We start from the raw sequence: 25,804 nt of genomic DNA on the forward strand, positions 1-25,804 counted from the left end.
CATGCACTGCTATACCATTTTTACGTAGAAATCAAAAACCAACAGACCTTTACGTATGTAATGCTGTGCGTTGGGTAACCGCTTACACGCGAAGCTCTTTTAACAGATTCCTTATGTGACAACTCTCAAGCAATGCCAAGTATGCATAACAGAGCCTTTAGGCTTTTGCGCTTTTCATATATTTGTGTTGGCGCAGCGTAGTGTTACCTATATCTGAAACTTGGTATTTGCTATATCAGACACTGCACTACCAGCGCCAATATACTGCCTTGTCGACTGCGTTCAATGTTTGACATACGCGATATGCCGCCGTCAATTAAAACAAATTTGTCGCCGGAATTCTCTATAGCTGTCACCAGAAAAATAAACAAAAACGAACTCAAGTCTGATTTCATTCAATTAAGCTAGTTTTTTGGGTTTCGTCGGATTCATTTTCGGACATGGAGCCTTTGCAGATTAATAGTGGTGAGGATTTTGTCAAGGTCAACATATCCAATTCTAAAAATAATGGCATTGCATTGGACCTGAAATTTGCTAAAAGCCTTTCGGTGGGACAACTGAAGGTATGTTTTGTAGCAATTTAGATTTTGCTTACACCCACATAATTGCTGTGAATCATTTGTTAAAAATTTCTCTTCCGAAAAGTGCAAATTGGAAATCATCACAGGCGGCAATGCAGCTACTATGCAACTGGAGTTGTATAATGGTGAACGGTTGGTCACAAAACTGCATGACGACGCCACCTTGCTGGGCGCGTTGCCAATAGAAACGGGTATGCGCATACATGTAATTGATAACTTCAACTGGATAACAGATGTGGAGAAATTCGAATTGACCAATGAACAATACGAAACCAAACCGGATACAGTGCGAAATTTTCTTAAGAAGAATCGCATGGGCAAGTATAATGAGGAAGAAGCGCGTCAGAAGGAGGAAAAATTGCAACGACAGAAACAGCTGGACCAAGAACGCGCCGACTTGTGTACCATTGGGGCGCGATGTCAGGTAGAGTACTAATGCACTGAATAATAAATTTCATTTAACTGATTCCTTTTAAAATGTCCAGGTAACAGTGCCAGGTAATCCATTGAGAAGAGGCACAATAAGATACAAGGGACCAATCGATGGCAAGAAATGCATATTTATTGGCGTGGAGTACGATGAGCCACTTGGCAAAAATAATGGAAGGTATGTACAAACATATGTTCATGTACTTGACAGTTCGAAATTTTATTTTTTATATAACTTGTACTTATTTGCAGTATCGAGGGTAGGAGTTACTTTAGTTGCGCACCAAACTATGGTGGTTTTGTGCTGCCAAATGCTGTAGAGGTGGGCGATTTCCCCCCAGAAGATGCGGGTCTCGATGATGATGAGATTTAAGCTGGGCGCACTTAAACTGTTGCCAGTCAGATGTATTTCCTCACTGTTCAGTTTGTATTAAGTCTAGTATTTATAATAAAAATGTGAAATTAGTTTAGCTATTTTTATTGCATACTTTGAATTTAAATGATATGAGATTTAAAATGACTCAAGGAAAGAGCATACAAAACATGCATACTTATATTTAGCATGTTTGTACATTTTAAAATAATTTTGAATAATTTAAATATTTTCGGCGTATATGGCGTGATGAAATAAAATTACGAAACAAATTAAAACCCAAACCAGAAAAATCACCTACAACACACCTTAATCGCCGAACCGTAATACCGTGGCGCCCTTTTAAATACGGGCACAGCTCGCGCACTCCCACTTTGTTTTTTTTTTTTTATATGGTACATTTCGTGCTGTCATTCGCGTCATGACTAAGCGCCGGCAAGGTGCGAGTGGGACGCGCTGGGCCACTTCATCGCACCCTACCAACGACAAAGCGAAATGTGCGATAAAGCTGTAATAACAGCAAGTTGCTGAAAGCATGTACACCAACCGGCTGTGTTGGTTTTCATGCTTCAGTCCATTCATAAACGCGGTAAGGTGCACAACCATTATATGGCTAATATCGCTTAGCAATTAGTAGCGCGGTTAAGTCTTGCCGGGTGCACTAACAATCAACAATCGAACACAGTATATGGTTTATTTACTTAGCTCTTTTTTTTGTTTATAGCAACTGTTGTTGTATTTTTAATTAGTTTTGTTAACACAAAAAAAAGAGCAATAAGCTGCCAAGTCAATACTGATAAGTAAATAAATGATATGCAATCAAGTGCAATTGACGGAAGTAAAAAAAGTTTGCGAGAATTTGTTGCCATCAAAAAAAGCTGCGTTGAACAAAGGGCGCCAGTGTGTGCAATAAAAATACAATACACAAAATCTTGTTTTCTAAATGAAATCGAATTCAAATAGCATTGTAAATTTACTTGTACTAAATTGCAAACATACATATGTATGTGTGTCTGTATGTGAAGTTAAATGTGGCGCTGTTGTTTTAGTTTTTTGTTTTATTTGACTGCAAAACAAGTGTGAATTTTATTTTAGTGCGAGAAATTTGTGTACAATACAATAATTGTTGCTTGCTTTGGAGAATGTATGTATGAATGTACTGGTATTTAGTACATCGTATGCATCTACAAACTTACATACATACGTACATATGCATGAAAATTTGACATGCTGCGAATTGAAATAATGCAATGCAGTTACGTCTGGCAGACTTTCCCAAAACTATTTATAAATCAAACGACTGTTTATATTTTCTGAATCATAAAAGCGGGCTATATGAAGATTTTGGAAACAGATAAATTAAGAAAAAAAAATAAACAAACATGCAAATAGCGCGTATATCACTAAACGTAATTTGCTAGTTTCGGGACATTGGTGGCAAGAAAATATTGCAAAAAATACTTAAGTCTAAAAATACATATGTATGTACATAAAAAAAAAAATAAAAACTAAGTTTTAGGGAAACCATAATAAAAATGTAAATAAAATATCAAAAGTGAAAATTTTATTTAAAAGCAGCATTAGTTTAAAATAACATTAGTTTAAAAAGTAAAAACTAACAAAAAAAAACGTCGCTTCACATAAAACGATCGAAAGTGCTAAAAAATGAAAAGCAACTCACTCATCCTAGCTATATTTATTACAACTCTTTGCCTGCAATACAGCCCTGGTAAGTATGGAATTATCTGATATTTTCGCTTTTGCGATAACACCTGCTGAATAATATTTGCAGTGCTATTGAATATTACTTTTACTAAGTGCTTAATGCAGCTGTATTTAAAAAATTTGATAGCAAATACTAAAATAACCTGAAATTGGAACATTGTATTTGTGTATTTACTTTGCTAGCCGATGCCCATTAAAATAAAAAAAAAATAAATAAAAATATCGACCTCCAATCTCAAAATAGCTTCTCATGATATTTCTGTAACTCAAAGTACATATTATCAATTCAAATGTGGGCTTATTATATAACCTTTTAAGTGAAAAAAATATATATATAGTGAAACGATTTTCAAAAAAAAGAGACCAAAAAACCTCTCGAGTTGCCCAATTCATTTACTCTGCATAGGTTGCTATTCATTTCAGAGCCAGTAAAAACCTCCGAAACTTTTTCATTTCATTGTGAACGTACTACCTTTTTCGATCACTAACAAAACCAAAATTATTTTTTTAACGTAAAAAAACTTCTAGTTAATTTTTAGATGCAAAAAAAACTACCCAAACCACGATTTTTCTTAACCAAACGCCAAATGCCACTAATCTCATAAGTTCTGCAACTATTCAACTATTTATATAAATCGATGACCTGCGCCTTGTTTTCGAAGTGGACCGTTACCCCCTTCCCAAAATTATTTCTACAAATCGATGACCAGCGCTTTGTTTGCGAGACCGAAACGATTATCTGGAGTACTCTGTTATTTTCTATTCCACTTTCGTTTTGCTATTCCATTCTCGTTTAAGTTATGGCTCAACAAATTAAAAATCGAAATAACAGCCATTCTGCTGCGTAGAATAGCTTTTACTTTGGTACGACACCGTCGAAACAGTTGTGCTTAACCACATCGCTTAATGGACCCATTCGACATTCGAGATAAAACCAGCAAACCAAGGAAAATTAAAAGGGGGTTGCTGTTGTTGTTGTTGTTGTTGTTGTTGTTGTTGTTGTTGTAACAGTATACAAACTCCCCTAAGAGGTTTTGGGAAGTGATGCTGGAGTGACAGTCCTTTCCGCGCTTCTGTTTAATTACGATATCTCAAAGCTCCCTCAGCCACCACAGAGGGTATCCATTATTTCTTATGGAATTGATGACTTGTGCTCGAAAGTAAACGGTTATCTCTCCGAACTTTCCCTCTTCTTCCCAGCAAGGAGGCAAACCCCCTTCCCCTCGAAATCCTCGGCAACCATTTTCCCCATCTGGACGAAAGGCGTCAGACCACAGCTGGAATTTCAGGTCGCTGACGAACAAATCCCGACCGTGAATAACCCGAAAATCCTCGGAATAACCTTCAACAGTCTGCCCTCTTTCTCGGCGCATACAACCGCAACTGTCGAGTACAGAGCCGGAACAAGGTCCTCAAGTCTAGCAGCACCTAGGGCAAAGACAAAGAAACGTTGTTGGCAACATACAAGGTCAGTCGGTTCGAAACTATGCAGCGCCTGCCCAAACACGACACTGCGGACCGCCACGGGATGCCTTCTGCCGTCGCCATAGCACCATCTACATGACGAGGCCCAAATGCTTCCCGTTACGGCGCATAACACAATGCTATGTAAGCAGTTCCTAGTAGGGTGCCACAGTCGTGGGCTCCCCAACAGACACCTGCTTGCTGCAGAGCCCTAGGCACTTCAGAAGGCATCTATACAAATTTATAAATTTTAAGTTATGTAGATATACAAAAGAAATCCGCCGGCTTAAATCTTTTAAGTAAAGGAAACAATTTGGATACAACAAAATTAAATTGTGCAAAAATTGAAAGATTTTAAAGGTTTAAAAATTTATTTTTTATTTATTATTTGTTAAATTTATCTTAACTCGTCTCATGGTCACGAAAATGAGGTAGATAAGATTTATAAAGCTTATATAAGCACCATTATCAATTCGGCTTGGTTATCTCCTAATTATTTATTTTTTTTTTCTTGCGTTGGTGATGAGCAATATTTTTACAATTAATTCGCCCATTTTTCGCAGCCTAAAATTAAGTTGTGATGTCAACAGAATAGCAGATAGAAAAATAGTTTACTACTTGCCAAGCATTGCTGACTTGATAATTTTTTAAAATAAACTAACTAATTTTATAAAAAAAATATATAAGTATAATTTTCAAGCACGTTTATGACAGAGTTGTGTAGTTAATAGCAGTTCAGTTCAATCAAGAATTTGCTCGAGAAAATAATTTTCATAATCGTATGCTTACATTTTTCACATCTGGAATGTGGAATTACGTGATTTTGCTGTTGAGATATACAATTTATTATTGTCAGCTTTGGTGCAGTTAAAATACTCACAATTGTATATACAATATGTATGTACATTAGGCTGGGCAAATTTTTATTTTAATAAATCTATAAATAAATTCTAATAAAAAGTATAGAAGAAACCAAAGGTTGGAAATAAGTTTCGAGCCTGGCCAATTTTTAAATGAACAAATTACATTTTCACGATAAAAGTAAAAAGTAACGGTTTTTTTAACAAAAAAAAACTCGAAAGGAAGACATCTAGGACTTCACCGTTAATTTTTGCCGTTTTTTGCTGTCGGTGTCTCTTGCATACAAAGACGATTTTTTATTATTTATTTTCTATTTTTTTTCAACAAAAAAATGCCAAATATCGACGGTAAGTCTTAGCTACTAGTACTTTATTTTAATAAAATTGAATGGACCACGAAACTGTATATTCAAAATCTTTCTAAAAAATCCATTTAAAAAGCTTTACATTTTTACTATAATTAAATGACAACAAAATAGATTGTTAGAACTTGTCAATATGTGGTGCGTTTATAATTTTGACACAGATTTTGGATTGGTAAATATGGTAAATCAATTAAATTGTTATAAACTAAAATATAGGCATATTGTATCCATTAGTTGTAACAAAAAGGTGAACACTTTGTAAAACCGGCATAGAACGAAAAAAATAAAATCTTGATAAAAAGTAAATTTTTCTTTTAAAAATGCGCAGGCTAGATACTCATTTCCGACCAATAGTTTCTTTTACATTTTCTCTTAGAATTTTCTATAGAAACAGGAAATACTATGCGATGCGTCGAAAAATTTTCGTCCGAACAATTTGACCCAGCCTGATGTATGTACATACATATATGTATGTATAGAAATGTTCATATCACATACTCGTACATACCTAGTACATACGCACGCATGTGCACAATTTTTTGTGAATACTTGTGATTCGTTGCTACAACAAATACCTTAGTTTGATATGATAAGATAAGATAGCAATATTTTGCCCACAGGCCACCGAAAGTACGCGTATGTATATATAAAGCCCTAGAATTTATTATTTTGGACTGTACCACCTTACAAGCAAACAAAAGCTTGCCGTACATCCCTGCTCCAAAAATATTTTTTTTAAGACAACTTCGATTTTTTATTTTTGTTTTGGCGGAACCTAGACATTCGGCAATATATTTTTTTTTAAATAGTTCTAGAATAGTTGAAATACTTCCTTAGCAAATGTTTCAATGGTTTTTGGTGAGCTTTAATTTACTAGAATAATTGCAATACTTCCTTGGCAAAAGTTTATTGATTTTTGATGAGTTTCAATTTACTGACATTAGGGTGGTACGTTAGGATGATAAGAACTGAGATCTGATGGGTAAGTTCAAGAACGTGGTACTTGAGGTAAATAACCTTTGGAACAAAAAACATTCATCCCTATCGCCAATTTCATGTGAATAAATCTTTCCCATAATTTTACATATCTACAAAACGGAAATATATTGGGAAATTCTGTTTTGGTTTTACTTTATAATTCTTGGGAATATTTGTTCACGTGAAATTCGCGATAGGGCCGATTGTCTCCTCGAGATTAGAACATCGATATGTACATACATTAGAGTGGTTAAAAAAATTTTTTTTTTTGGAAATTTATTCAAACTTTTTAATCAGAATTTTAAGCAAAATTTTGGTATACTGAAGTGCCAATTTGAAGTAGTTATTGCTTCCTGTTGATTTTTAGCAATTCGTGTTTTTTTTTTGAAGATGTTGCTAATTCTCTTTATATGAAAAAAATTGGCGAACATACTTTCTATGGAAAAAATGCGCGCAGTACATCAACACTCCAGCTTGGATTATTAAGAAATATGACTGGAAGTTGCAATATCAGGCTTCCCTTTAAGTACGTGGAGGCACACTGTGGTTTTGTACCCTGACACCATTTAAGGCACCTCGCGACGGTAATGCGACGAACGCTAAGGAGGTTCTTCAGCGAAGATTTTATGATGTAAAATGTTTAACCTGTTTAAGATATTGGAGAGCCCAAGATGCATCCGCAGCCGTTGTTTTAGTGGAAGATCATTGGTTTCTTGGGAACGTTTTCCAGTGGTTAATCCGTTCGGAGTATCAACAAAAGTTAGGGAAAAGCATTTGCTATCTTAAAACGGCAACTATCTGCAACAAAGCTTCATAATGCAGTAGGATAAGTCGAAAATTATTACGAGCAGGTCAACAAAATTTTGGTTACATTGAAATAACATAACTGTCACAGACTGATTTGCTTGCTCACCTCATGCTAGTCCCATCGAGAATCTGTGGGGATGGATGGTGCAAAAAATGTATGAAAATTTTGCCATTGAAGCCCATTATAGTGTAAAATTTGGATTTAAAAACTCCAGAAATGCATTTAGTTTTTTTTTTTTAAGTAGGCTTGTGAGCATAAAATGGCAAAACAATATTTCTAAAAAGATCCTAAAAATTTGTAGAGAAAAAAATACCTACAGAAATGAAATAAAGTGAAGTTTTCGTTTAAAAAAATCAGCGAACCAAAACGGCAAAAAATTCTAAAAAATCAACAGTAAACTTCAGCGATTTGAAATTTACACTCGAAAAATTTCCAACAATTCTAGATAATAAGTTTGAAATTTTAATGATTTTTTTTTAAGTTTATTAATTTTTGTGAACTTTGCGCAAGCTTTTTAACTTTTATTTATGTGGTTGCTGTTATACATCGAACTATAATTTAATCGAAAATGATTACAAATAAATAACTAAACATAAGTGGCAAGCAACACCATTCTGAACTTTAGTGCTATTATTTTTACCGCAACTGTATGTATAAAGCTATGTATGCGCACAAGTTCACTTCTCCATTTAGTAAATATACGATAATACGATAATAAACTATCGCATGCTTGAATTTCATGACATAAACTGCTAAAAATAGTAAAGCCATTGCAGAAAACAAAATGGGAAAATGCCAACATAAAAAAAAAAACAACAAATAAACCGAATATTTTGTAAAACAAATTCATTGAAACATGTGCAGAATTCCCTTTGCGCACATAAACGATACAAAATTTACAATTACCAAGGGACAGACAGTGAAATATTTGTGCAGCAGCGGGTGATTGGACGAACTCCAAACGATCAATCTGTTGATGCGCGGGAGCGACAAAGTGATTTGTTTACAAATAATACACCCACAAATGTGCAAAGAAATGTACAACATTGGCACAATTGGATTAATAAAAAACACATGGTGTCCTTTTATCATCAGCATGTGATTTTTAAAACTAAACAAATACATTAAGACATAAAAAGTAATAATAAAAAACATCAGTCGCAAATTAATGAGATCATCAAAATATGTTCACTGATTTTCGAGACTATCGCTACGACTCATTACTTACTTATTTACTAGTCTTTAATTTACACCTACATATTAGGCGTGAATTATTGATTTACTATATTATAAATAATCGATATATGGGCTTACGAGCCATTATTGGATTTACCATGGGCAATTTCACAAAATATTCTATTAGAGTAGGTTGTAACACAAATTAATTAACATAAATACAACATACGAGCGCCAATGAATGAAAATTAAATGGCTTAGCAAAGTAGAGCAATGTGTTGTTGAAACGAAGCTCACGCACTTCCACTCGACCAAGACGAAGCGCGAACTACAATAATACGGCTTAAAAACAACAATACCCTTGGAGGCGGCAGCTGTTAGCAAAATTTGGTCTAATGAATACGCGCACGAGGATTGGAATTTGCTCAATCCACAAGGTAGACCCTGCTACATAGTTGCGGTTCTATTGATTATTTCCGTGCGAAACACTGAAGTTTGGGATTCCTTCATAACTAACACGGCCGTGTAGAGTGCTGTTGAGCACAACTTTAGCTCCATCTAAATTAAGAAAGACCTCTCCCCGCCGTTGGAGACCAAACGAAGTTTTAGACAAGCAGTTGCGTTTATGGGCGGGCGTGAGCAATCGCGGGTCCCATTATTTTCTCATATCCAAATATTTATGTATGTATGTGTCTAATATGTAATGTATCTCCTCAATAGAGAATCCTATTGCCTCCTCCAACGTATGCGTCCAATATCATTCATTCCAAGGATTTTATCGACATTTTCTAGTGCGCCTTCTTTAAGGTAACCCCTAAAATGACTTCAACAGTCTAGAAAAAAGAAGTCTGATGAGGAGGTGGGTGATCTCCGAAAAAGCTGCTATAAAAATATGTATTATAGTCTAGCACGGCAATGGAGCCCCAATAACATTTTTTATCAACCTTCAAAAATGTCAATTGAAATGGCGGTTTTTCGTCACAGAAACAGGGCCTTAGGCTTAAAGCCCGACGGGAAATGACACTTATTTTTATGAATAAATGTTACTTTGCCAGAAACAGAGAATGTTGGGGAAAAAAATTTAGTAGAACTGAAGGAATTAAAAAAAAAACATTTTTTTTTGAGTTTTGTTCGAAATTGCTACTGGAAACTTAATACGGACCTCGTTTACCTATTTTTATGGCATAGGGCTTTATCGATATTAGTTTAAAAGCTCATAAAGAAATGCATTGCTTATGCCCTATGATTCAGTATAGCGCAGGTCGTTAAGAAGAGTTGACGGGTGGGAGCCAGGAGAACGCTAAAAAAGCGCCGCGATTTTAAGTCTTGAAGGTACTCTAAGTATTTCCTCACCACGGTATATGCACATACGTTTTTCGGAATTTTTCCAGTGATTTATTAATCTGTCCACGTTCTGAAAGGCCAACTAGACTCACAAATGAGTTTCTAACATTCAAATAACACTTCAATTTCGGCGATTTGTCAAACATCACTTATTTTGCACATTTTCCTAGCTCTCACAGACTATGCAGGTGATTGAACTAAGTGCTAATTGAATGAATAATTCATGCCATTTACTTTTTCACAAATCACTTAACTTGCGCAGAAAAAAGTGTAAATGGAAATCTTAAATACTGTTATTTATTATTTTATTTTTATTTCAGCAGCGTCTGCTGAGGCTGCGGCGACAACCGACGGCGATACCGATTACGCAAGAGATGACTACTACTACGAAGATGATGCGGACGCGGATGAAAATGACGACGGCGGCGGCGAGGAAGGCGACGACTACGAAGACGAGGTGTCAAACGGGGAGGCTGCAGATATGAAACCAGCAGAGCTGAGAGCACAACCGCCCTACTTTGTAGAACCGGAAGTGGAAATCTACACACAACCCGCCCAAAGCTTGCTGATCGATTGTGCGGTACAGAATATACAAGGTAAGTGGAACTGGGAGCTGACATCCTCATAAGAGTCCCTAATGTTAACTGCTAAATTATTTACTATTTACTTCGAACAGCTAACAATGTGATTATGTGGTACAAAGATAAAATTGTAATCGCGACAGGACAATTCGTTATGTACCCCAATGTGGATGTGCTCAAGAATAACTCGCTGATCATTAAGAATGTCACAGTTAAGGATGCTGGCGATTACTATTGTGAAGTATTGCCCGAAAGGGTGCGCATGCATGCGCTGTTGGAGGTCGACGAAAGTTTGATGATATTCTGCGATGGACAAGAAGTGACTAACCGCAGCTTGGTATTTCGTCAAGGCGAGCCACATCATTGCGAATGCAAGTACTATTCACTGGAAAATGTGCAAATCAAGTGGTTTATAGATGTAAGTGCAACATTAGCATATACATACATACATACATACATACACATAAGTACTCGTACAATTTTCAAGCTCACTTCTTTGTTTATTATTACTCACACGAAAAGGGCAAGCGCGCCGAAACCGTGGTGGAGCGCGTCTTGGGCGAACAACTCTACATTGACAATGTGGACACCATACATGGCGGCATCTATCAGTGTTTAGCCGATGATCGTTCGCAAGAGCCACCGCATGCCATGATCATTGTTGAGGTTGTTTATGCGCCCAAAGTTTCCACTTATCGGCATTATGTCAATGCGGAGCAAGGTGGCGATGCTGAATTGTATTGTGATTATGCTGCAAATCCAGCTGCTGAAGCGAAGTGGCTGCGAAATGATAAAACGCTGGAGAAGTCAAGAAAATACGCCTTCAATCAGGTGACGCATAAAGGACGCAATCGCTCGATCTTAACGGTGATGAATGTGCGCGCCAACGATCTGGGCGAGTATACGTGTCGAGTGCAGGTAAGAAAGATGTGAAGTAAATTAAATGTGGATGTGGCAAATATTTTAATTAAAAACATAAAATAAAAAATTATAGAACACAATTGGATACGATGAGACAAAAGTGCATATCCTTTATGAACCAGAGCATCCACAGCTAGAGGATATGGAGATCAATGGTAGAACAGCAGTGATACACTGGTTAGTGCGTAGCATACAACCGCTTTCTGAGGCGATATTGGATTACAAGCTAGCGGGTGTAAGTACTGAGAAACGGTTAATGATATTATAATAAACTTGCGAAAAGAAAGAGAGGTATGACCCCAATAGTCTAATAACCAATTTCACGAAAACAATTTAAGTGCAATTTTTTTTCTTTTTATTTGTATTCAGGCCTCTTGTAAGTGTGAAAATTTCTACCTAAAATATATTTAGTTTATGCTCTTCCACTCCTTTTCTGAATCATGTCTTCATACGTCAGCGATTTGGTTTGCCTTCCGCTGATATCACGACTACAATGGAAGCTTCAGCAACATGCCCTAACACTGTTGGGGGAATTTTTATGCTATTACAACAACAACAACAACAACAACAACAGTAGCACTTAATGAGCCATGAAAAACACTAAAAAATTCACATTTTTTTTTTTTATAAATCCATCAGTTCTTCTTGCGTTCCGAGACATGAACGATTTTCACGATACTATACCACCAAAGTATTGAACTTAGAGGTGAAGATCAGCCCTATTAAATTTATAAAAATTTCGCATAATATGGCTGTATTAACATACCTGAAATTGGTTGTTTTAGTAAACCTTTTTTTTTGATATCAGCTGGCACCACTTTGTAAGCTTTGGATAGCTTTCATAAAATTTTTGGACGCTTTCTGGAACTAATTGCTATGAACTTTTGATTGCTTCATATCACACTTCTGAACTGCTCTCAATTTGTTGTCGTGACTCAACTGAACACTTCGGTGTTCGGTGCCGAAAATATATCTAGAAAAGCAGATATAAAAAATATAATCAATTATGCAAGTAAAGAACGTTAATAAAAACAGGAAAGAATAACACTAAAGTTGTGCTGCAAGCTGTCTACAAATCTAATGCTTTATTGCAGTTCTCAAATGGTTTGTGAAAGAAAAGTTTCATCTTCCTAATTAAACTAAACAAGTACCTGCGCGCTACGGTATCTATGATTCCTTGCTTAAACGATTACTCAGCCTGTTTAATTAAAAACTCGGCCAACAAATTTATTGCTAAATTTAGAGAGAACCGGTTAATTGGTTACTTTGGATAATTAAGCAAAAAAAACTTCGATGTCTTATGCCCAGTTTAGCAGGGGATGCTGTTCTTGTCAATAAGTGTTATGTTTAGAAAAAACCTCCGATTCATTGGCCAACAGCTTTAGGAAACTAGTAGCTTATTTGGTTGGCGATTTTCCTTGGAATTCCAGGGGAAAAGTGTCACTTGCAATTTTCATCACATATCGTCGGCTGGGTAAAAGATTGTTGTATGTTACGCACGTACGTATGACGCTTACGACAATCTTTTACCCAGTCGACGATATGTATTGAGGAAGATAGATACCCAACTGCTATCCGCCACCAAAGAACCCAGACCCAGCTAACCTATTTATTTAATTGATTTACAAATTTTAATTTTTGCAATATTAAATATTAAGTAGAATTTTCTTAAACGCTGTCGCCTACAGGTAGTCTCATATATACATCTACATATGTATATACAACATATTTCTATATCTAACCGCGCACATTTTTCTCGATTATGTAAATGCACTTGAAGCACCTACCACCAACCCAACTATTCAACCATTTACTTGATTGCGCCACTTCCGAGTCGCGCTGTGCGATATCTACTTATTCGTAATCGCCAGCTGAGATATTTGAGGAAGACTTAAACTTTATCGCTATTTACATATTTACGCAACTACAATGTGGTTGGATAGTTTTTTTTTTTATAACTGCATTTTTATACATAGTACATATATTTTCATTCTACTACATACATATAGTCATACACATGGAGCAAGGTATCTGTGGTGCATACACACCGTCATGCGGATAGTAGCATTTGGAAGGTGACTCATGAAATGGAACTCACACCGGGAAGCTGGCACGTGCGTATGAGAGCGAAAAATACAATTGGTTGGTCGGCATTTTCCGCACAACATGATTTCGTAATCAAAGATGATGATGAGAATTATGGTGATATTGTTGATGCAGGTGGGTACGCATATATAGTGCTTATCACAATAATACGACAACCACACATTGCCAAGCTTCGCTATTAATTTTTTATTATTTAATTAAAATTTTTCACAAAAATATAGCTAATTATATAACAAAAAAACATATTCATTTTTTTTACAAAATTTCAAAAACAAGTACTTTTTAGCAAAAAAACCGACTTCAATTCTCATATGAAATAAAAATATATATATATATCTCATGATCCACTGATCGGATCTTAACCAGATTAGTATGGGACCACCTCTGAGACACTACCTTTCCGATGCAAAATTATCGAAATCGGTTGACGTGGTCCAAAGTTACTGCGATAACCTACATAAAAAAAAAAATAAAAATAAATAAAAAAAAGATAAAAAAAATATTCCAACGAACTGATAACCTCCTCCTTTTTTGGAAGTCGGTTAAAAATCAACAAAGTTTCATCAAAATTTCACACTTTTCATTCAAAAATTTTAGAAAACCTTGTTGGGCAGTTTCATAGCCCATTCAATTAGTATAATAAAGTGCACGTTGGAAGTAGCTATAAAATACCGTTGAGTTTTGGCAATTTAATTTATTTTTTTTTATCGCGTTGTGCATTTTGCTCCATTAAAAAAAAAACGTTGAACATACTGGGTATGGAAGAAAATAAGTGACACCGTCAACAATAAAATTGCCAAAAATCAACGGTGTTTTATAGCCACTTCAAACGTGCACTTTATTATACTAATTACCCAAAAATTTTCTAAAAATTTGGAATAAAAAGTATGAAATTTTGATGAAAATTTGTTAAATGTTTTTTAACCCTTAACTACTGTGCTTAAAAAAGACTCGAAACTACTGATGTTGGTCTGTGAGACCACACAAATTTTATTGTTAATATATATATGTAGATCATTTTACTAAAAATTGTTTTTAGTGAAATTATTACCCTTTTGACTTTACAAAAAAATAAAAGCTTCCAACTTTTCTTTTGAATTCACCCAAATTTATTTAAATTGTATTATCAATATTTTCACACCATATATTAAGAAAAAACAACAAAGTAGCAAAAAATTGATTCCTATATTTAAAACGAAAAATACTGTTTCAAAATAAAAATAAAAAATAAATTAAATAAAATATCTGGCAAATTCCACAATGTCTAGAAACTAGTAAGGCATTTTCTTGTCTTTTCCTACGCATACCGTGTAAAATCAAGAAACAAATATGTTAAAAAAACAACTATAAATTTTCTTTGAAGTTATAGAAATTATTACAAATATAAGTACTGATATGGTTTGATAGGAGAAATTAAAAAACAATCGAAAAACAGTTATGTACGTCAATGCTGATGTTGGACTCGCAAGTAATTAAAATGCGATTCCTACGGCACTTGTCACCGCACACGTTTGCTCGCTACCGGAATTAACTCATTGCTGACTCGGTAAAAGCTATTCGTAATATGACATTTTTTTGCGCATAAGCAAAACCATTATTTTAATCAAAAAATTTTGTCATGGTCTGATAGACCAACAACAGTACTTAGAGTTAATTTTTGTAAAGCGTTTGAACATAATAGAAATTAAATAATAAAAAAACTAATTACTCAAAACTATGTGTCGCATAGTTATGATAAGCACTATACATACATATATCTGCATATCTATGTAAGTAGATATGCTTGTAGCTGATAACAACTATCAGCTACAGCTTCTTCGCATATAACTTTTCACTCTATCAACCTCTCTCTCTCTCCCGCAGATGATTTGGATACCGCCGATGCGCCGGGTAATATGATAGCGGTGGCAAGTTTTGGTGGCAGCTCAAAGAGTACGAACAGCAGTGGTGTAGTGCGCAGTATTTCACACACAATGATTGCCGTCAGTGGCGCTTGCATGCTTTTTATGTTCCAAGTTGGGTGTTAGACTATACAAAAATTTTGTAAATATTTATGTTTATGCGCATAAAAAAGTATTTTAATTTACGCTATATAAAATATTTATTAATTCAACTACATATGTGAATGTTGTAAAAAGATCCTATATTTATATGTATATAAGCGATACAATGGTGCCAAACATAGAACTATTGAAAGAAATGTATTTGTATAACGAGTCAGAAACATATATTTTAAATAGGCCATAGTAAAATAGAGTTTATTCAAAAAAAAAATACGTGTACACTAGACCGTACCACACCTTACAAGCAAACAACACAAAAAGGTCGCCATACATCCCTGAGTGTAAAGTATTTTTGAAAGGCAATTGCGAAATTTTTGTCGGCGAACGAAGATGTCGCCTTTTTACATTTTTCGATACCTAAAATTTTTCAATATTGATAAGTCACTCAGGTCTAGTGGATAGGCACTAGGACGGAGTACTTTAGGTCAATGAACTTTGGTACAAAAAAAATTTTTCTTTGACGAAAAATGTAAAAAGAGGACCCCACCGTTCCGCCAAAAAAAAAATGATTTCTGTTTGTAATTGACTTGCAAAAATACTTTTTAGACTCAAATGTGTACTGCGAACTTTTTTGGTAGGGTGACCCTACTAGGGTCTAATGTACATACATACATACATATTATGTATAAGTGACTGTGCCGTAAAAGAGTGCCAAAATATGTTATAACTTATAAGCATATATATATAAATACAAATTAAAACATCGGCTAAGGCCATTGAAAATGTCCATAATTACGTTTCTTACGGATGTATGCATTAAGCAGGGTTTACAATGTTAGCTTGTAGTTGAAAGTGCTTTTTTCAATTTTTTCTATTTCATTTGTACATGAACTTCTAAAATGAAGACAATTTTAAGAGAAGCGCTCTACCCTCCCTTAAAGTATTTTTTAGGAGAGTTGGCATCAAAACTTCAAAGTGTTAAGAAGATTCACGAAAAAAACATATCAAACATATTCACTACAACAAAAAATTCTGTGCAATTACAAATTGTTATTAGTGTAAGTAGTTTTAGTTGAAAGTTTAGGGACTTAAACAAAGTTCCTAGTATCTATGCAAAAGAATAAATGTTTGTGTACATGTATTAATGTATGTAATTTCGAAAACAACATTTTTTAAACTTCCAACTTGTGGCCAGTACAATAAATTTTCTTAATTTTGTTTAAGTACCTACTGAAATATTGTAGGCACGAGGGAAGGTCGAAAAGTTCTTAGCCTAAGTACCTTTAAGTGTCATTAATGTCTTGAACTGCGTGTCGCTAATTGCTAATATCCTTGGTAGTATAAAGACCGTATTTCATGTCATTAAAATCATTGCGCATTCAGTAATTGAGCGTAAACATCACCATGTCTGAGTCATCTACAGAGCAGAGCTGTCAACAAATTCCTCAAAAAGAAGAACAAAACGCTGACGGAAATATTTTGAAGAGATGTTTACAGTGTATGGGGAGTCTGGCAGAGACCAAAAGTGCGACAAGTGGTTGTCGAGAAACGGAGAGAAATAAGTCCTGAAGACCGTGCACACTGCGCGAGTTGCAAGGCGCGCTCTGGACGAGACTGGATTTGAAGAAATCAACCACCCACCACACAGTGCAGACCTGGCCCCCAGCGATTTGATGAAAAACCTTCGAGGGCGAAAATTTTCGAGTGAAGGAGGAATGAAGGTGGCGGCAGTAGACGAGCATTTTGAAGACAAAGGCGGAGAATATTTTTTTACAGGGTTCAAAGCCCTTTATTATAAATGTAAGAAATGCATTGAAGTGAAGGGAGATTATACTATAGAAAAATAAAATTTTTATAAATTTTTTCAGTTACTTTAATACCTTATGTGCTATTTGCAGCTCTCAAGAAAAACGCAAAATGCATTTCATGCTATCAAAATTTCTTAAATCAGTTCGCAGCTCTCAAGAACAAAATGCACATGCATATATTATATATTTTTCTTCAAGAAAATTTTGAGCAAAATCAAAGGTTTTTTTTCAAGTAACAGAAACAGCCCTTTAGGCTTACACTTTTTCAGCCTCCCCTCGTATTTCCCAAACTTAAATTTCCGTTTCGTGCTACACGTGTTTTTCTTTTTGTGCCAATTGCAGTCATAAGACAAAATTCGTGAAAGGAATGCAAGGTTATGACGAAGAGTGCATATAATATGTGCATTAGGGTGGTAAAAAGAAGTGAAGTCGGAATTTGAATGTTCTCACCGCCTAGGACTTTTTTATACCGAGAAAAATATGCCCCTGTTTATGTTTTAGTTTGAAATCAAAACATATTTAGAGGTCGCTCAAAGCGCTCAATGTTTTCCGTGTATTTATATGGGTGGAAAACACAATTTTTTGTAGAAATGGTATCGAATTTTTGAAAATCAATATTTTTCTATCGAAAAACTCTGTTTCTCTTCAGGGGACTTCAAATAAAAAATACCCAATTGTTTATTCAACCATTTCTTAAGAGTAACTATATTTTATGGGCCAACAAATTGCACATATTTTCAATAATATGTAATTATATCTAGATCAAGCCCATTTGAATTGGGACCTAATTTAGAAAATCTTTTCGGTTAAACTAGCTTTCGTTATCCCAAAAATCAACTGTCGTTTGAAAGCGGCATAGTTAGACGCCATAAATTGGGAGACAAATTTTATCAAGACAAAATATTGAACATATATTTTGATTTTCGCTGAAATAAACAATAAGTATGTAATTTTTTCTGCCCTGCCTTTATTGTTTTAAGTCTGGGAAAAAATACTCACACGATACATTTTAAATGAAAATCGCCAGAAATACGATTTGGTCACGTTTTTTGAGGCAACAACAACGTCAAGTGATTTATGGATATTCATACGTACATACATACATATGTACATTAGACTGCATCACTCCCAATAAAAAAAAAAATCGGTACTATTTTTCCATTGGAATTATAAAATCTATTATATTTTAAGACGTCCACGAAAATATTTCGAAAAAATGTTAAGATTTATGTGAGCTGGACCAATTTCAAAATACCTCCAAAAATGGAGTTTTTTATGAATAAATTTAGTTTCTTAAAATTTTTTTTTTTAAATCCCCTCAAATGACAAAACGGTTTAAGCATAAAAAATTTGCATAAAAATATTTTAAAAAAATTAAAAAAAAAATTGAACGGAATCGCAATGATGAGATTTTTGATGCTGTTTTTTAACTTTTTTCAAAGATTGGTATAAGAAAAACTTGAATAACTGAGCCTAAACTCTTCTGATTTAGACTTAAGAGGTGTCGGTGGAAAGGTATTTTCTCACCCTTTTTATTTCTTTGCTTATAAACTCATTCAAAGGATGAAAGAGAAAGGTAAGATCAACGAACGTCATTCAAAGTTGAATTAAGAGGTGTTGGTATTTGAAAAAAAAAAATTGGGACACGAATGATTTTTTTTGGACAGAAATAAAATCAATGTGAAAATACCTTTATACTGAGATCCCATAAGTCTAAATCAGAATAGTTTTGGCCCAGTTATTCAAGTTTTTCGTAAATCAATCTTTGAAAAAAGTAAAAAAAACAGCATAAAAAATGTCATTCTTACGATTCCGTTGAAAAGATTTTTAAATATTTTTATGCAAATAATTTTGGTGAACGTCTTAGAATATAACAAATTTTATAATCCCAGCGGAAAAACCGCAACCTTTTTTGGTGATGCAGTCTAATGTACATATGTATGCATAACATGTATATAGATATACATACATACATCAGCGAACAAAAAAAAAATTTCGTGTAACCCATTGAGTCTGCAATATTTTTACAAAGCAATTCAAAAAAAAATCCTTTTTCTTGGCTGAATCTAAAGATATTATTTTTAAATTTTTCGGTGAGAACCACATTCGGCAAAAACATTTTTTAATTTACTAACATTAGGGTGGTACGTTAGGATGGTAGAAACTGAGGTCTGGTGGGTAAGTACCAGAAAGGGCTACTTGAGGTCAATAAAGTTTGGAACGAAAAACATTATCTTTTCGAGACAAATATATCGATATATCATACTTTAAGATGTCACTGTAAATGCCGAAGGTACGTCGAAAAATGTAAAAAGGCAACTCCCGCGCGATCAAAAAAAAAATCGATTTTCCGAAATTGCCTTGCAAAAAGATTTTAGAATCACAAGATGCAAAATTACTTTTTTTCATGCTTCATATTGTGCAAAATTTTGAAAACTTTAAACGCGTCTTGTGTTTTTTGAGTTATTAAGGTGGATTCATCGCTCTAGTTCTGAACTTTTTCTTCCAAAGCTAAAAACACAACAAGAACCACAAGTAAGAAAAATTCTGAACTAAAACGTCGAATCCGCCTTAACAGTCTTAAAGTAAATGAACGAAATATACATACATATATACATTGGTGGCAAAATAAATAGGTACGCGATACTTTTACAAAGCTTGCCTATTTTTCTTTCGTTTATTTAATTTTATTGTTTTTTCATACAAAAATGTTTCATTATCTGACAAAACCCATGTAAATTCATATTTCAAATTTCGTGCAAAAATTAAAATTTCTGCAAAATTTTCAACTTTTTAATCAGATTTTTCAGAATTTTTTTGAGTATGCAGTTATATAACCCACTAGATTGCATTGATTTCTGGCAATTTTTTCACGCATTTTCTTCCATACAAAGTATATTCGAAATTTTTTTTAAGGAAAAAATGCGTAATATAGCCAGAAACAATTATCAAATAATTCTAATAAAAGCTTGAAAATTTAGATACGTTTTGCAGAATTTTTATTATTTTGTACAAAGCTTGAAATTTTGATTTATGTATATGGTTTTTATTCGATGATGAGCTAGACTTTTATAAAAAAAAATACAAAACATAAAACAAAGAAAAGAAACAAGTCAAGACTTGTCTAAATATGGCGCGTTTATTATTTTGGCCATAGGTGTACTTTTAACCATAAATCTTTTTTGTTTTTGTTCTGTAATTACAAAAATACATTTACCTTCGGTACTTACAAAAACTTGCTCCACTTTATGAAAATAACTTCAAGTGCACAATTTGCCACTTCGAAAAAAATAAGTACATACAATACTATTTATTTTCCATTTTCGTAAATATGCCTTACACTTCAAAACTGCAGTGCGTGAATATACACACATACAACTATTCTACTTATACATTTTTCTCGATTTGCATTTTTCGCTTAAGTACACACAAATTTGCGTTGTCGGCTGTTTTTTTTTTATTTACGCTTTGCTTCATTTCAAGTACAATTTATAATCAAAATGTTTTTTCAAAGGCATTTTTTTTTGTTTTGGTGCTGCTGCTGCGTTTTGGCTGCAGTTGCTGCTGCTAAAGAAGCTGCTAACATTTCCATTACAATTCAATTTTCTTTCATTTCGTTTTCCTTTATTTGTTACTATTTATATTTTTTTTATAAGTTTTAATAATAAATTCTTTCAGCTATTAACAAGCATAGCTATAACTACAATACATACAATTTTCAATACAATCCACCTACATACACAACTTTCAATATCCTAAATAAAAATTTGTACTCATGACAGCGTAAACAAGCAGTTATAATAGATTTTAATGGATACATATTTTTTTAAGTAATTATATAGGTGTATGCAAAAGGCAGGGGTATGTATTTATGAATATTTTTGTAATATTTTTTTTTTTTAAATCTATTTTTATTTATAAACTTGTACATGTATGTATTAAAAAATAGCTCAAATAGCTTTTTTAGTTAGACACAATTTTAGCCAGAGTTACGATAAAAGATACTCCTAAAAACTCAAATTAGTGATCTGTAGTGTATGAGTTCCTCCATCGTTTGATGTACATATGTACATAGATGTTTTTTTTTAAAAGCATTTGCTAAAAGTTTTGATTTAGTAAAATTTTCTATACTCTCTTCTCTTCTACCGTTTTTATGTAAAATAATGGCACTTTTCGGTTTCACTGCTTTCTATTTCACTTTCACATGCTAATCTACCTACATACATACATACTATGTACATATATTTGTATATAGTAGTATATACGCTACAAGTAATCCCTCAATTACTCGACTTTATGAATTAATACTTATTTTCACTTAATGCTAAACCACATACATATTTCGTCACCCAGCTCAATTTAGCATTATATTTAGCATTACAACAACAAGTGCAAGTTAATTATGCGACTGCTAGGGATTTGTTGACATTTCACATGGGAAATTTCTATTATAACTGCTGTTTAGGTTTCCAAATTCTCTGGCGGACAATACAAAATCCTTACACAACAATGAGTACATTATCCGACTGTGTATGTAAATAAATACGTTTTTATATACGACGCATACATATGTACATATATGTAATTTTATACTAAATCAACAACTGAAGGTTTGAACAAATACGCGTCAGCGTCGAGTTTTTGGCTTTTCACTCCTTTTCGCTCTGAATACATTCTTGTTTTTTTTTTTTCAAAAGTAATATGACATACAAATGTGCGTGTGTGTGTAGCGCAACCAAAGGCAGTTTGGGAGAAAAATGAAATAATTTCATGGAAATAGGTTCGAAGCAGTATTTTTTTTTAGATTCGGTTTGAAGGGCCTGAAATATCTAGCAAAAAAATATCTAAATTTTTTTCAGCATCTCATACATGGGCTACCGATGTCATATTCATCTAATAGACGAACTTTTAATATTCATCTAATGGACGTTTTTTAAATATTTTATAATAAAATAAATATTTTTAAACAAATAAATAGTCAATATTCATCCAAAAGATGAATTTACAATATTCATATAATAGAAATCAAATGAATATTTAAAATTCAACTTTTTGATGAAAATTCATCTTTTTGATGAAAACGCATATTTTTGATGAAAATGCATCTCTTTGATGAAAATTCCACTTTTTGATGAATACAGAAATTTTATTAATTCAAAAGTACTGTTTTTTTTAATTTGAAAATTAGTCTATTTAACGCCTACACCAGTCCATATTTTCAATTTGTAGACGTATTGCCTGCATGATGAAGAAGTGTCATCTCACCTGCAGTATTCAAAGCATGGCACACAATGTGAAAATAAACATTTTTGTGATAAAATCTAATATCTAGAGAGCGATGCAGCAAGCGAAATAAATTTAATAGTTTTTTAAAGATTCTGAGATGGAGAATTCCGCAAAAATAGCCTCGTTGGATAAAAAGAAATCCCTTAACCCTTCAAATGGCCTTCAAAAATAGGAAGTTTTAAATTTGTTCCTTTTTTTTGACCTGAAAACAGTAGGCATTGCACTTGTTAAAAAGTTTTGCCATACTTGCATCAAGGAATCCGTTTCCATGGCCACAAGAACCGAAAAACACATTTTAAATTTATTTTAAAAATGTCATTACATTAAATTACTTTTAGTTTTGAAGGTCTCATCGAATAAAAATTAACTTGACCTTGAAAACAACCTTCACAATATTTTTTTTAAGTTAAAAGCAACAATTAGTTGCCTTCTAAAAAAAAATTAAATTGTGTTTTTCGGTTCTACCGACCATGGAAATGGATTCCTTGTCGCAAGGTAGCAAAACTCTATGTTTTAATTTTTTTTTTTAATTTCATTGCACGGTTTTCAGATCAAAAACGGAAGAAAAAAGTTAAAACAATCAATTTTTGAGGGTCATTTTAAAGATGAAGGTATTTTTTGTATGAAACGAGATTATCGCCTACTTCCTGTGAAAATATTACGACAAATACTTGCTATCAAAATAAAATTCAAACATTAAGATTGCAAATTTTCAACTATTTCTTTGACTTAAAATCTTCGATTAGATGAAAAATTAAAAAATTACATTACAACGTTACAAGGCACACAATAATCTTGCCAAAACGAGAATAATTTATTTTGGAAATTTGAAAAAAATCGTCGATTCGGTGAAAAGTGCTACCAAGGTTTAGGGCTTTAAAAATTTTGAAAATATGTTTTTTTTTAGAATTTGTAAGAATTCGTCAACCCGATAAAAAATGTTTTAGAGCTTAAAATTAAAAAAAAAAAAATTGTGCCACCAAGGCTTAAGATTTTCAACTTTTCAAAGGGTTCGCTCACATAAAAATGGTAAAATTTGTTTTCGAGAATATTTAAAAATTCATCGATAAATGAAACACGTTTTTAAAGCTCAAAATCGTGAATAATTTCTACGCTTCAGCCCACTGTAATAAGAATAATTTATTTAGGAAAATTAGATTCGACTTTAAAATGTTTAGGGCGTTAAAATGTTTTAAAAGTAGGTTTAACTCTGTCTACATACAACTAGGAAATTTTTGTGACGGAATTTTTAAAAGTTCGTCAATTCGAATAAAAACATTTTTAACGATTAAAATTGTGAAAAATTGTCAGGCCTAAGCTTGCCGAAATGAGAAATTTGAAAAATTTAAAAATTCGTCTATTCGATGAAAAACGCCACTAAAGATTAGAACTTCAAGTTTAAATATGCACAAAAATGTGTTTTTCTAGAATATTAAAATTTCGCCGTTCCAATGAAACTTGTTTTTTAACGCCCAAAAAGGTGAAAACTTGTAAACACAAACTTAACGAAAACAACATGATTATTTTTTAGAGAATTTCCAAATTATTAAAAATTCGCTTACCTAAATGAATTTCAAATTTCATCGAACCGATTTATACTGCTTTAAGAGTTGTATATGACTATGCAACTTTCTAGATCGTATATTAAACTCTTTCCCCAATTTTCCAAAACACAGTACATACATACACGTATATTTTAAAATTACTATGGTGCTTATAATGTAGATATTAAGTATGCTGGATTTTACACTAGTTATCATACACTACTTAGTACATGTGGCATATATATGTACTACTTCAAAAGTAAGTATATACACCCTCTGTCTATTTTTTTTATATGTAACTTTTTCTGTATTTGGTCTGCTGCTTTAGGTAAGCTATGTAGTAGTGTTGTAGTATTGTGGATTGAAAAACAAAAAAAAAAAACAATTATCCTCAGCTATGCGAGTAGTACCTACATTTACAATACACATTTTTTTTTACATACTAAAGTTTCAAGTAAACAACTGTTTTTTGAATTGAATGCCTAAAAAAATTTATCTAAGCTCACAATTCCAAAGCTCAATTCGCGCACCAGTAGCGCTAACATCAGACACAGTGCGCTTGCGCTCACCATCGCTTGTCCGTTGTGGTCCACTTTAGGCTCTTCGCCGATTTCCAAAAATATCTTCATGCGTACATCCTGTGGCATAATGGCGCAATGGTACTCGCCTTTAGTTTTGTCCGATACTTTATCAATAATCAAATTCATGTCATTGTCCAGGTGATAGCCGAGAGCGGCATCGACGATAATCTCCCGGCCAGTGGTGATGGTATTATTGCTCTTGAACCACATTATCAAATGTTGAGATTCTTTGAGCAAGCGAAGTGTATGTGTGTATGTACATGTAGGCGGCGACGTAGTGTGAAAAAGTTGAGAAGAAAAAAAGTGACAAAGTCAAATATCGATTCTAATGAATGTTAAATACTAAATGCAAATTTGTATGAATACTCGTATCAGTGCGAATGGAATGGAAATGGTGTCGCGATTAGTAAAGGGTGTAGGCGAAGGCGGGCAAGTGGGGCGTGGGGTGTGCGTTGAAAGGAAATGAAATCGTACTTCGCATTCATATGAATGTATGGATGCACATATGTATGTACATAGATCAATCCAAGGAAAGGGTGTGTACAAAAAAGTAGGTGTGAATTTCTATAAGCAGCGAACAGAAGGTGATAGATACTCGTAGAAGCACACATGCGTTTACTGCGAAATTATAATTTACATATTTTCTTATATTCTATCAGTTAGATATATTTACTACAAATAATTAAGCCCAATGAACGTGTATGTATGTAAGTACATATGTATGCGTGAATATCGAAGTGAATGTGAATATGTATACATATAAATATTTGGATATATGGATATATGTTTAGTTATGTGTTAATGAAGCTACGCTTTATCAATGAATCATGCCATCATTCCAAAATATGTATGTACAGTGACTCAAACAACT

General features: G+C 33.5%; 3 protein-coding genes and 1 long non-coding RNA gene across 5 annotated transcripts; 2 read left to right on the forward strand and 2 right to left on the reverse strand.

Annotated features, from left to right (window-relative positions):
- Positions 1-311: 311 nt before the first annotated feature.
- On the forward strand, positions 312-2,729 carry LOC118744745 (tubulin-folding cofactor B). Its single transcript, XM_036478001.1, has 4 exons — positions 312-563; positions 646-1,005; positions 1,067-1,188; positions 1,263-2,729. The coding sequence occupies exons 1-4, from the start codon at positions 441-443 to the stop codon at positions 1,381-1,383; spliced, it is 726 nt and encodes a 241-aa protein (XP_036333894.1). The 5' UTR covers positions 312-440; the 3' UTR covers positions 1,384-2,729.
- On the reverse strand, positions 1,204-11,281 carry LOC118744749. The gene is made up of 2 exons (XR_004993584.1): positions 11,199-11,281; positions 1,204-1,446 (listed from the first exon to the last, which is right to left on the reverse strand). It is a non-coding gene; the product is annotated as an uncharacterized LOC118744749 (long non-coding RNA).
- Positions 2,952-17,556, forward strand: LOC118744741 (neural cell adhesion molecule 2-like). 2 transcript variants are annotated; one of them, XM_036477996.1, is made up of 7 exons: positions 2,952-3,112; positions 10,424-10,699; positions 10,780-11,102; positions 11,207-11,602; positions 11,679-11,840; positions 13,615-13,825; positions 15,575-17,556. In XM_036477996.1, exons 1-7 carry the CDS (start codon positions 3,049-3,051, stop codon positions 15,736-15,738), a joined length of 1,596 nt encoding a protein of 531 aa, XP_036333889.1. In that variant the 5' UTR covers positions 2,952-3,048; the 3' UTR covers positions 15,739-17,556. The 2 variants fall into 2 exon arrangements, with proteins under 2 accessions (XP_036333889.1, XP_036333890.1); XM_036477997.1 differs by having other exon boundaries at positions 10,427-10,699.
- Positions 17,557-24,467: 6,911 nt separating this feature from the next.
- Positions 24,468-25,208, reverse strand: LOC118744748. The gene has a single exon (XM_036478005.1). The coding sequence runs from the start codon at positions 25,141-25,143 to the stop codon at positions 24,835-24,837; it is 309 nt and encodes a 102-aa protein (XP_036333898.1). The 5' UTR covers positions 25,144-25,208; the 3' UTR covers positions 24,468-24,834.
- Between the last annotated feature and the right edge of the window lie 596 nt (positions 25,209-25,804).

Source organism: Rhagoletis pomonella, unplaced genomic scaffold, assembly GCF_013731165.1.
Source record: "Rhagoletis pomonella isolate Grant_MI unplaced genomic scaffold, Rhpom_1.0 Rhpom_scaffold_00008, whole genome shotgun sequence".
In the NCBI taxonomy this organism is placed as follows: domain Eukaryota; kingdom Metazoa; phylum Arthropoda; class Insecta; order Diptera; family Tephritidae; genus Rhagoletis; species Rhagoletis pomonella.